Source organism: Aythya ferina, assembly GCF_964211825.1.
Source record: "Aythya ferina genome assembly, chromosome: 9".
Taxonomy (NCBI): Eukaryota; Metazoa; Chordata; class Aves; order Anseriformes; family Anatidae; genus Aythya; species Aythya ferina.
The window spans coordinates 3,707,918-3,721,237 of record NC_140305.1 but is presented as its reverse complement, the minus strand read 5'-3'; the positions used below and the strand labels follow the sequence as shown (position 1 = coordinate 3,721,237).

General features: G+C 36.1%; 1 protein-coding gene across 1 annotated transcript in view; it reads right to left on the bottom strand.

The window, feature by feature from the left end:
• Window positions 1-12,739, bottom strand: part of SLC9A9 (solute carrier family 9 member A9) — a 218,047-nt gene extending 205,308 nt beyond the window's left edge. Inside the window, exons 1-3 of the mRNA XM_084530249.1 lie at window positions 12,394-12,739; window positions 5,504-5,706; window positions 424-501 (exon numbers count right to left, since the gene is read on the bottom strand). Coding sequence (XP_084386375.1) covers window positions 424-501; window positions 5,504-5,706; window positions 12,394-12,568 — 456 coding nt within the window. The 5' untranslated portion in view covers window positions 12,569-12,739. The remainder of the gene's footprint in view (window positions 1-423; window positions 502-5,503; window positions 5,707-12,393) is intronic.
• Window positions 12,740-13,320: the final 581 nt, after the last annotated feature.

Sequence of the window (13,320 nt, the reverse complement as noted above, 5' to 3'; positions counted from 1 at the left end):
AAATTCCCTCTTTTTATATATCTAGCCAAATGCTTCAGGGTCATAACAGAAGTTCACACTGAAAGTATCTGTTGAAAACTGTATCATAACCTCCTCCCTGAAGCAAACTAAGTCCTGATCATGCAGTATATAAAACACAGGTGGGCTGCTGCCTATTTGCAGTGTTACTAGATTCAAAGTGGCCTCTTCTGAAAACAGCAATGCCCAAGAGTTACAAACTGCAAAATCAAATCTTTGCACAGACACAGACACAGACACAGACACAGAGCAGACTGAGGACCACGCATCTTGCATTTTCCTCCGTTTTTGCCAAGTTCTTGCCATGCAATATGAAGTGAATCTTTTCTATGTTTCTGGCCTGTTGGATCTACAAAGCAGCAATCACATTCAGCCATTTTTGTAATATAAGAAAGAGGCACATACCTTCTTTAAACTATAACCAGCATGAAATATAATGGGTGGCAGCAAAATGTTGAAGAATATGGAAGGATCAAATGTCATCTGCCAGAAAAGATGAAAGACATAGTAAAGACATATAAAAATTTTCATTTGCTAGGATAGGTTTTAATTGTAACTTTTAGAAGAATGGTATTATGAGTTTTCTTATATGTTTAAATGTGTAGTTCCTTACCGCTTATATACGTAGAACACTAGTTGAATGTTTAAAGAAGGAAATCAGTCATGCATTATTTTATGGGGACTACATACTAGCAGTGTTACCTGTGATATTAAGTACTTGCACTGTGAGACCATCCAATTTGACAGTCCCATGCTTAATTCCTGGTTCTGATATAGACATGAATGTTGTGTCTCAATTCCCCACTTAACGAATGACAGTAACAGAAAAGACCTACGATACCAAAACCAAAGTAGTTTTTCCTTCAAAGCACGTCTATATAGTTATAGACGGAGCTAGCTAATGTTGCTTAATGAGCTACTGGCTGTCAGCTAATATGTACTTTATCAAACCATGACACATGAAAATTGTGCACACCCTGACCATCTTCATAAGGAGATCTTCCTACATAAGGAACCTTCTTATGTGTGTAGGACAGACAGCCTCTGTCTCCCTTTTGTTTTTTAAGGAATGAGAATTTATTTTACTGCCTCCTTCAGTGTAAAGCTGAAGGTGCTGCATGGGAGCTTCACTGCAGGCATACATGGAAAGCACAGCCTGCAGCACTCACTGGTCCTCATCGAGCTCTCCTGAGCTCTCTCAGTGATCACATCTCTTGTGGACTTTTAATATAGTTTCCTACTAAAAATTCTTAAAAGGCAGTATCACTTAAAACATACACAATTATCTACAAAAGAAGTCCCCAAGAGGTTTCTAAATAATTGTATTCCAAGTTTTTAGTTTTGAAATTTTATGAGTTTTATCCACTCTTGAAAGTTGCTAAGTAATTTATGCAGACTCTGAGGCCTCCTCATCTCACACAGAGTTCTATACAGATCATTGGAAATGCTACAGGCATGTGGTAGAAGCTGGAGTTTCATGAATATTGTAATAAACTACAGTTTATACAGTAATATTTATTTGCAGAGCTACAATAAAGATTGTCAAAAGGACACTGAGTCAATTTATCTTTTCTGTGACCATTTACAAAAAAGCTCCTTAGGTATTTAAAGCACAACTGTGCATCTGTTTGAAAAACAAACAAAACCTAACAAAAACCAAACAAGCAAGCAACCTCCCCTCCCCATATTAACACTGATAGAATCTGTCAGCTATATGTTGTATAAAGATTAATGGCTAACTTTGAGTGAACACAAAGAAAATATGTATAAAATATCTGCTTTAAGTGAGGTTCACATCAGGGTGTATTTGTCTTCTACCTTTTTAACATTGTTTGCCTTTGTGTTGCAAATAGACTGAGGTCCAATTTATTTGCCTCAACAACAGATTTGACAGTCAGTCAGTGATTGTTTTCTAAGTTGACTCTTATTTTATCTTGTCATTAACAAAATTTTAAATTGAAAACAAGGACATTATACAGCTTGGTTTTAATATTTAAGGAATAAAAACTGCTTTATAAGCTAAGCAGCAATCTGAACTGCAGAAAAAAATGATGTTTGTACAGTCTGTAAACATTGCCTAAGGAACTGATTTATTGTATTCTTTTATAAAAGTAAAAACTTAATTTGTTTGCAGACAGTAACCAAAGAAACATTTTTCTCCCATTCCATTATAATTATTTTTTTTGGAGAATTGTCAAGGCATAAGTTTTTATAGTGTCAGATCATCAGCTGGTATAAAATACCATAAATTTTTTAACCTCAGAGAAACTATCAGTGCATACCAACCACAGAGCTAGTTCATTATTTCCTCTTTCAGTTAGGTGTGGGATCTTCAAACTATCTACCAAAAGCTACAGGATGAAGTATTTAACCTGAATTTCACAGAGTATGTAAACACGATGAAGAGTTTTTTGGTAAGAAATCATCTTTCTAAGCATTTAACCTAGAGTATGTTCAGCATCATTTTATCCTCCTTGGAAGAGATACTTAATTTTCACATTCTCCTGATGCATTTGTACGTGCATACAGAGAGTATTGATTTATGTTAGTCAGTAGTGAGCTCTGGGATTACCCTTCAGCAAGAAACTAAGAGAACAAGCTCCACCTTTAGAAATCTGCCAACTGTCCTCCTTTCCTCCTCTAGTGTGTTCCTGGCATAAAAAGGGGATCAATGAGTGGCATAAACCTGGGACCATAAGACCAGCTTTACACTGACAGAACCATCCCCTAATTAGATAGAGACAGACCTTAGAGTAGTAGAAAAAGACCGAAACACGACAGAAAATAGGAAGCATTTCAGTCACCATATCTCATTCTTTGTTTTTTTGACTGTAATTGTAAATATTTAAGTGTCATGAAACTGGAAAAGCATCTAGAGTACACATAAAGTGCATTCTTCACCTAACAGTATTTTATAGTTGTGAAACACCTTTTTCTTTTTGTTTCTACAAAACCAATATATAAAATACCTATTAAAATTTTAAAGTAATGCTAGAATGAGGATGAGTTTAGGCAAGGCAAAAAGTTCTTATTTCAGCTGTCAATATGTTGTTCATATTTGCCTTCAACTTCAGGCATGGAGAGTGACAAAGGACAATGTTCAGTCACTGTGCTTCATTTCAAGTAACTTTCAATAAAACAGAATGCTGTTTAAAACTGTGGCATTGCTGGAGAAGAAAAAAATGTTTTAATAAGCCTCCATACTGTTCACTGTTCTGTCAGCAGCTATATCATATCAATACCTTTAAAAGAGACAGAACATAATTAGTGCAATGGCTTGCAGCTCCTTTTATTCAGATGAAATGATACATTAAGGCTACAGTATACCAGATGAATTATTTAGCTTCAGAAGAGTAAGAGCTGAGTACAGAATTACTTTTGTCTTCTTACTAACAGATAGGTTGATTTGATAAACAGGAAGTGAGAGCTCAGCCTTCCCTCCCCCTCCCCCCTTCTGCTAACTTTGAATTATAAAATTAAAAACAAACAAACAAAAAAACAAACAAACCTAGCTGGCCAATAATGTGCTGGCAATTTCAGCTCTGATGGTAACTTCATGGAAAACAACAGAAAATGAATTTTCTTCACTTCTGAACTAACAGTCTCAAATGTTAATTTTGGAACTAATTCATCAAATATTTTAAAATATTTTTCCATAGGTATCAGAAATTACGAATGCATGTTTTACTACTCAAAACTGTGCTCTAAAGGATTTGTATTTGTACATTACGGGACAGTCCATTATTTCTGATAAATGCACTTAATAATCCTTTACACTGCAGTCAAAAGGGGATAGCAGTTGTACAAAAAACAGAGCATGGTGTGATCATGTTTTCTGTTTTGTATATCAGTGCTTTTGCCATGGCCACGAAGGCTGCCAGGCATTGTTTTTGTCTCCTAAATACTGTTGAATCCCCCCCTCTTTCCTTTCTTATGTATTTTCTTTTTACAGGGGCACTTGCCAGTTAATTTTAAAGGGAAAAGGAGTGAAAATCTTAGCTGTCTGAGACCTTTCCTGTCATATAAAGAATTTCACAATTCACAGTGGAGACTTTTAAGAACTGGGACAATGGAAACGGGATTGGGCAATCCCTGTAACTGCAACAGGGACTTTTGTGTGAGCTAGTCCTCCTCCTTTCTCATAACACAAGCTAGATTCAGTATACCATGTCTGATGAAGATGTTCAAATGTAATGATTAGTACATATGCTCTGGGAACTAAACACACGCTTAGACTAAGACAAACCAATTGCAACCTATGAGCAGGAAAAAGGATGAAGACTCAGCAAGATCTGTCTAGTGTGACTACCACTGTGCCTTCCTGTCTCCACCCACCACGGCTCTCCTAGCCTTGAATGTCTAGCTCTCTCAGAGAAGAGCAAGAGTCCAGTAGTAACTACAGGCAGGCCCACAATGGTCCTTCATTAGCAAGGAATTTCAGCAGATGGTTAAATCCAAATTCTGCCGAGATGCCCAGTGCATATTATAAGCATAATTAAAAAAATAATTGTATCATGATAACGGTATTATAACATTCTGATAATAGAATATATATTACTATAGTAGATAAACCATGATAATTGTTAAAAAGCAAAATAATATATAATGTTTTGTAATATTGTAAAAGCATTACTAAAAGCTTAGAACCTACATGTGAATATATGATATCTTTGAGCTTAAAATTTGGATTTTAAAAAGCCCCTCTGCTCTCCTGAGTTCTTTAAGTTGCTGTCATTTTTAACAGAGTGACAATCACAGGAAGCAAATATTGCAAGGGTGGGAAATAATATAATAAATAAATAAAGTATTTTAATTATCACATATTGGAAGACAGAAAAGGCCACAACATTGTAAGGGAGTCTAAATCTTCTCCCACACTTCCATTTTTGCACCCAGCCTGACTTGATGCAACACTTTCTCCAGAAGCTTGGGGATAGCCAGTGAAATCCCTGCTGAGGACCTCTGTGGTGCTGCACGAATGAGTCAGAACATTGTAATGCATTTAAGCATTAGCAAAAAAACAACAACCAAACAACCAACCAAAAAAATGAACACCTACCTACAGACATATAATGTTTACAAATTCAAATTTGTAGAAAGTAAACCTCCTCTGCTTATATTGCCAGAGCAAGCCATTCTTAAGACAGCAGACCAAGATTTCATTGGGGTTTATGAAGCTGTGATGGCAATGAACCCAAGGTAATGGCTGTGTCTGATCCCCTTGAACTCAGTGTCTGCAGGAGGTGGGACCGTTCAGGCAATTATTCTGCAAACATGCAGCCAGTTGGATGCTGAGCAACTGTGAGATTTCTACTGTGACTTATTTCCTTTTTTGTTCTCCTTCACTTTCACTTCTCACCTTAGATTCAAAGTAGCCCGTGTCTGTCATGTTTTATCTTGAAACTTGTTTTTCTCTCTTGGGGGTGTAAATAAAAGAAATATCTTACACAGTTTAGAAAAAATAAATATATATATATATATTTACCTTTTGAAGCATTGCATTGCCCTGGTGACCATTAATATTGTGATGGCTGATCTCTCTTTTGTATTGGTATTCATAGACCTGATTAGTTATATTGAGAAGTAGGGTGGATGGCCCAGATTCCAGCTTTTCACATTCATAAACAGTTCCATTTTCAACATTTGATGCTTTTGTTGCATATCGTATTAGTAATCCCATTACAAGGCCTGGAGAGAAAAACAAACAAACAAACAAACAAACAGATTCAGGTACCTCTGTGTATCTGATGTTGCACAGTTACTGACTTGGAAAAAAATTAAATTCTCTGCTCTTGCTCTGCTAAAGCTGGGACACCACTTTCTCAGTGTTTCTACCTTCACAAAGGTACATTTTTCTCAGTACTTCATGGAGGACCAGGAAATTTCTTCCAAAGCAGTCAGTTCATTAGAATAGTGATGTTGTTTTGCCACGTGCTCAGTTATACACCTATTTTTGTGATCCAGTTGCTGGAATCATTCTGGTACAGTTATTAACTGAGTTGTTAAACTGTTTTCAATAGATATTTAAAGGGGATCAACTGGTGCTGATTTTACACACTTCATTTTGGGGGTGGAGGGGTGGGTGAGCTCTGAAACCTTATCCTCAGGGTCAGTCTGCTTTCTGTAGAAGACTGTGTGTTTATGAGACTATATAAACATGGAGAATTCAAACAGAAGGAAGGAAAATCAAGTTTAGGATTAATTGGTTTATCTAAAATGTAGGACTAGTCTAAGATAGACATTTTGGCTCCTAATAATTGGCTCCTGCAATTGCCCTCTGGAAGGTGTGATTCTTCATCTCTCAGCTCTAGTGGGAGTTTGAGTGATTACTTTAGGAGATGTAACTAATATTTAGTTAGATAACGTTACTGGAGATGATTTCCACCCTCAGAGACTTGGATGTGGTTTCAAATTTAATTTCCACACTTCCTGCATGTCCTAGGTGCTTTAAGTCCCATGTACAGGAACAACTTTGCAGTTATCAATTATGAACACATTCGTAAAATGCTAAGAATGCTCAGATTAAATATTTATGGAAGGCATCTAGATGGATATACTTGCTATTGAAAAATAAGAAACAAAGTACAGAAAATAGCTCATAGGAATTGGAAAGACAAATTTTTTCAAGTAATCAGATGCCATGGGTGATGAAAGTGACCGTGGACACCTGGACAGGTAAATGTCTTTGTTATTTTCACATTCTGCACTGAGAGAGACCTCAGAACTGCCAATTTCTAGCAATGATGTAACACAAGCTTGTAGCTTCCTGGATTGATGCTACAACAGAGTAACAGCTGCACTGCCTGTTTAGTAGGCTCATGAATCTTCTTCTTTAGTATGACTGGTTGCTTTAAATGGTATAGGATTTAGATAAGCAGAAGAAAATGCCAAGACTACTTTCTGAAGTTACACAGCATTTGTGCAGTAGCTCAGATAACAAATCTAGCTGTAGTAAAAGACAGAATTCTGTCTCAGAATTCCTCAAAACTTTTTGGGAAAGCACTCATGGGAAAAGGGAAGGAAGCACTGCATGTACTTCTGTGAAATATGATTTCTACAGTGGTCAGTTCCAGATGTCCAACATCATGACTAAGAATTGAGGAAACCATTAATTAGTTAAAACAGTCAGGGTTTTCATCTTATTTTTATTAGTTTTCCTCTTGAAACAAACAAACAAACAAACCACATTTTATTTTCAAATTCATTTTCAAACACATTAAAAACTCCTCTTCATTTGATGCTTGGACAAGATTTGATGTTTCCACCTCATTCTCTGGCATGGAAAACTTTTTCCCTTTATCACTTCTGCACATGTTACTCTGTCTTAAACTATAGCCTTGGTTCCAATCCTGTTACCAGGTATTATAAACTACTGTTTCCTACAACATTTTGAGATTCCTAGTATGTTCATAGCACATAGTATGAACCAAATTCTGTTTGATAATTTAAAAAATGAAAATAAATGTTATCAGTTAGAGTAACATAATTTGTAACACTATAGGAACATAATTAGTAACACTAAATTGATCAAGGGTGTCAAGTTTAGACTAGGAGTGAAGGACTGTTCTTATTTTGTATTCTGAGATGTGTTATCTTCAGCAGCAGTCTCAAGCTACCTCTGCAGGAATTTTCTGGAATCGAAACAAATGCAAATATTGTTGATCATAATCCTGCAAAATAGCCCTTGAGTATACATAAATCTATTTGCAGAAAAGGGATATTTTGAAAATATGATAACTGTAGCTGTAGAGAAATAATGATCAACATGGACTAAGAATTACAACCGGAATTCAAATCTGCCTTTGGATTTTCTTCTACAGCTTTACTTCTTACCCTCAGATGGAGTTCAGATTTAGATAATTTACTGAACCACCAAAATAATGAAGTGATAATGAAGAACACAGAAATTGCAAGAGTCTTTAACAACATACATTTATTGGAGAAATAACATTAGAGCAGATTCTAATGATCAATATTCTTAGGGTATCTGGGGGTCTCTGAGGTCCTCTTAGCTCTCAAGTGTATTCTATCATGTCTTAGATTTGAACAAAATGTGGCTGGGACCTGTAATGATGGGTCAATTCAGAATACTCTCAAGTGCTCTGTGGAAAGTTCAAACAAAGGCAATTGCTATATCACTACGTTATGCTGCAGGAGTCAATACAGGGATAGCATTCTTCCTTCGGTAATAGGAAATGTGCCAAGGACTCTCTATACAAACCCTGATGAATTAAAAATCTGGGAAGAGTGTATTTCATATTTTAGTAGGTACATCATTTATGGAATGGACTTACTCTTTGCCTTCCGATCCCCTTAAAACTTCAGGAGGTAGCTCTAAGTCCTCTAACATGAAGTAATTTCTCTCTCTTGGGCATTGTAATGACCATGTTCTGCCATTTACCCTTGTTTTGTTTTTCTTTTGGTCTCATCAGCTATGGAGCACAACTTTGAAGGCAGGTACAACTCCAGTCAGCCTCACCTTCACCCTGTGTTTCCTGGAGCTGAAAACAAACCAAGCTGAGAAAAGCTCTTAAATGATGTTGCTGAGGAGCCTAGCAGATAAACATCACAGATCCTGTTGGTGTGGTGGTTTTTGGTTTTTAGATTTTTAGTTCAATTCTGGCTGCCTATTTGCAGGAGTTTTTTTTAACTTAATCACATGTATCTGGTAACACCTGCATCTCCACCCTGATGCCTAATTTCTGAGGTGGATCAGAAAGTTAGATATTTTATTTTATTTTATTTTATTTTATTTTATTTTATTTTATTTTATTTTATTTTATTTTATTTTATTTTATTTTATTTTATTTTATTTTATTTTATTTTATTTTATTTTATTTTATTTTATTTTCATTGAACTAGCTCTGGGCTAGTCCCCTCTACTGCAGAGTGCTGTGACTTAAGTGTTATATGGGGAATTTGGGCACCTGATGTGGCTCATGAAGTATCTAAAGAAATCTAGCCCTACTGGAACTGAATTGTAGGCTTTAGAGATGCCCATCCAGTTTATTTAGAAACCTTGCATTGTTCTGTGATTACATTCCCAATTTGTCTGAGAAAGTGCTTACTCTTCAGGATTACAGGAAAACATCTAAATATGTAAATTTTGCTCTTTCCCTTCAGGATAGCACAAAACTTTCACCTGCCTCCCTGATATACAGAAACCAGAAAGTAAGCTGAGCCAGCTGTTTGGGGTCTGTTTGTCAAAGCAAGCAGAGAAACTTGTTCTCCAAGATACTGAAAAACAAAGGAATGAATGAATAAACAGGGCGGTCTGTGTTTTGTTTTGTTTTGTTTTGTTTTGTTTTCTTCTTTGTGTGAGTAACTGACTTTTCAATTTGGTACTGAAACAAAACAACTGGAGTGTGTAAATAATTTCAAGGTAAACACCTTGAAATATATATATACTCATATATTTACATCCATGACATTTTTGTTGAAATAGTGTTTCAGTTTAAACTAAATGTAGACTTTTTTTAAGGTGAGGGGAAACTAAGAAAGATTATTAATGTAAATATGGCTATATTTAGTGTAGAAACATTGCCTTGATTTAAAAAAAAAATCAATACATATCCATTTTTAAAGATTCTAAATGGATTATTTTCAAGTATGGATTTTTTTTTTAGTTGAAACTGTTTGGCCAAAAGCTGCATTTTCCATAGAAGCTTATGCAAAGAAAAAAAAACACAACACTATACTTTAAATAGAACTTTCTATCAGGATGTTCTTAGTGTCCAATTTGTCTGTTCAGCATTTTGCAATACATTTAAAACATCTTCCTGTTTTTGTATTCCTGTGCTTTCTTCCTGATTTTCTTTTTTCACTCTCCCCATGCCTTCCACTGCTATACCCCTGACAGTATACTGCCTCTATAAGTACACTGACCCATCTATCATACTGTGGGACGCAGTCTTCAAATAGGTGGCTACATTATTCTGTCACTTGAAGAAAAATTTATAAGCTGCTTGTACTGCCATTCATGTATCTGGAAAATAGCTCCATGGGCTGGAGTAAAGCAAATTTCAGGGCAATATATTTATTTATGAAACAAGTATAAAAGAGAATTCTTCTCATAATGAAGACCTCCCCCCCCCCCAAACCAAAAACAAACAAACAAAAACACCTATGTGAAGCAGGAGAAAAACAGTTGTACCAAAGTCATTCAGGCTTAACTGTGCTGTGAGTGAAGGCAGGATTTACCTGACTGTGAGTACTTGGTCCCCTGTAGATTTTCCCCTGAACTGATTTTTCTCCTGGAGTTGCTGCAAATTGATCCTACACCTCTGTCATGACCTCTGAAATTCTGCTTTCTTTTTGTTATCACTTTTTCCTGATGATAAAGATGCCCAAACCTATATTCAAAATTCTAAAGGATAGAAAGGACATCACCAGGTCTTCAGATCCTATGAAAAAGCATTTTTCCCTGTTTGAAGGCTGCCATAAATAATGCAAGTCTAAATAGATTGTTTATTTGCAACCATGAGGAATATTTCCTTTATTCATGAATGTTTTAATAATTCAAAATCTCTGTCCTGATGGAGCACTGGTCTCTTAACTGATCAAAAGAATATCATGAGCTGGTTATCTTCATGATGGGCAGATTATGTTCTGGGCAGGCAGCAAAATGGAACCAGAGCAAACAGTAAAGTGGAAAAAGATAACTAAATCTCTAAATAAATACTGATTTATTTGTCTAATGTTGTATTCCCCCATACTTCATGTCTTTTATGGTATGCCTTTGTCTAAATTTTCAGCAATTGTCATCAGTTGCATGTAGGAGACCATATAATATTAGGGGAAGCTATTTTAGAAGTCACCCATGCATGCAATTAGAATACTGTCATAACTTATAAATTGACCACAATAAAAATATTGCATGGTATCTTATGTTTTTCCTTCTGACAGATTTTAAGAAAAATACAACAAGTAAATGTAGTTTCGGTGGTGCTAGGCAGCCTGTAACACATAGAAACTGTTAAACAACAATCTGTGTGATGCCTGACAATGAAAACTATTGCATCTAACTATCATGTAATGAATTTCACTCTCAACTGTTCCAATGGAAGTGTGTTTTCTATGCATGGCAGACTTCAGGATTAGAAAAAGCCCCCCATGACTTTAAAATAAATGCAGGGCAGGTGAGAATTAAGAGAACCCACTGCCTTTCCCACCCAGATTTTCGGGGCTCAGTGACTGGCTTAATACAAGTCTCTTGTTTACTTGCTTTTCCCTCAAAGTATCAAGTCACTTGTGAAGATACTAAGTGAAACGATATGAAATAGCCTGTGTTCTCGAAACATTTAAATATTGTTCATTTATTTAATAGTTTGAAAAGAATAAAAGGAAGACTGTGATCTTTAGCTGTAATAATCTTATGGAACTGAGATTATCTTAAAATGCTTCATATAGGAGGAACAAATAAAGTTTGCCCCTAAATATAGGGGACAGTTGTCTTCTCTGTTGCAGGCTTGCAGATGAACTTCGGAAGTTTTGTGTGTCCTGTGACATGATAAATATTCTTCAGAATATGCACCCTTAGAAAAACTAGTTTGGATATGACACTGCTAGAGTATATGAGTTGCACAGAACAGAACAGTCAAAATAGCCTGGGATTAAGGTGTATAATGACTAATATTTTGACTATATTATACATACACCATACATGTATGTGTCTAATAATTACAGAAATAGTAATCGCACACTTGAGGAAAAGTGAAGTGATAGCAAGAGAGAATGACCAGATAGTCATTATACACTTAAGTGTATACCATTAAACCAGCGAGTACTTCCAGTAGGCAATGCTGAAGGTTCTACTTGAAAGTGATACACAATATTGCCAAACAGCACAAAAGAAGATTAGAAGTGGACAGGCAAACTGAAATTACAGTACAATGATAACAGTCAGAAATGACTTGAGGCATTCTTCATAGCCTGCTTCATAGCCTGCACAGCAGAAAAAAAAAAATACAGAAGTCTCAAAATAGTTTAAGCCTTATTAGATAACATGGGTGGATTCACAAAGCTCCCTAGTCTATAACCTTTGAATAACCTTAGGCACACTAAACTTCTTTCACTGTGGGTGTTTTAATTGTAAATTTCCTACTTCACAAAGTGTCATTCAGTGGCTGTCTGCCCATACAGGAACATAATGCAAACAGGGTGAGGATAAACAGCTAGTGTTAGTCACTCTCTTACCAAGCCAACCTGTAGCAACTTTAAAAGAGGTGGTGTTACAGTACATTTTACTGCCCAGTTAGGGGGCTGATGACACTTCATTGAGAGTGTTTTCTGAGCCTTCTGAGCCCACATTTGAAGTGCCTGATGATAAATATGCAGCTAGTTCCATGTTAAACTGGCACTTGAATTTATACTCACCATAAACCATAGCTCCTCCAGTTTCATGCAGAAAGCGGAATCGATGTTTTTTAAATAACCAAATCGTTAATATGGTAAGAATGAGCAGAAAGTTAAAGACGAGCAACTCCACAGCTCCCTGGTGATAAAACTGATCTTCATCTTTCACTGATGCATATTTTTTCAACTTCTCCATTTCATGCCCTTTATGAAGAATGCAAAATAAAAGAAAAAAAATCACAGAGGAAGGAAGGTGTAATCACCTTCAGTACAAAGAAAGGTTCGGACACTACAGAAATTCGCTGCAAGCACATCTGCTTGATTTGCAGCCTGACTGTGAAGTGCCCCAGCTCCGAATTCAGCTGGATTCTAGTTACAGCTTCCTGTTTCTGTCTTAAAGCCGCCCGGTCTCATTTCTAACATTACGGTTGCATCGCTGGACTGTGCTTGCTCTGGCTCTAGATGCACAAATGGTCTCCAAGGCTTAGACTCTGCCAGTTTCTCAAATCTTGTGAAATTTAGGCTGTGTTCATAAAGCTTGTTCCTGTAACGCAATCTGAAGCCTAAAAATCTTATTTGGTTTTGATATTCTAGAGGGAAAAACTGAAGTTACGAGAATGACGTAGCAACCTTTGCTAAAAAGAATCTTTCCACTCTCTCACTTACAAATGCAAGCAAGTTGAAGGTAGGAGTTAAGTACAGTGCAAAGACAAGAAAATGAAGTAATGAATAAGGATTTCAAGGTTTAGGCCCTGAGCAGGCATCAATCCTGTATGTAGCCAGAGGTCTCTATGAAAGCAAAGGTCCAATAACGTAAAATTGAAAGTACCTTAAAAAAATCAAACCAAATAAAAACAGTAGAATTTACTTTCCATTGTTTCTGCTGTTTGCATATTTTCATTTACATTACTCAAGCCAGGAAAACAATAGAAACCGTCTTACTATTTG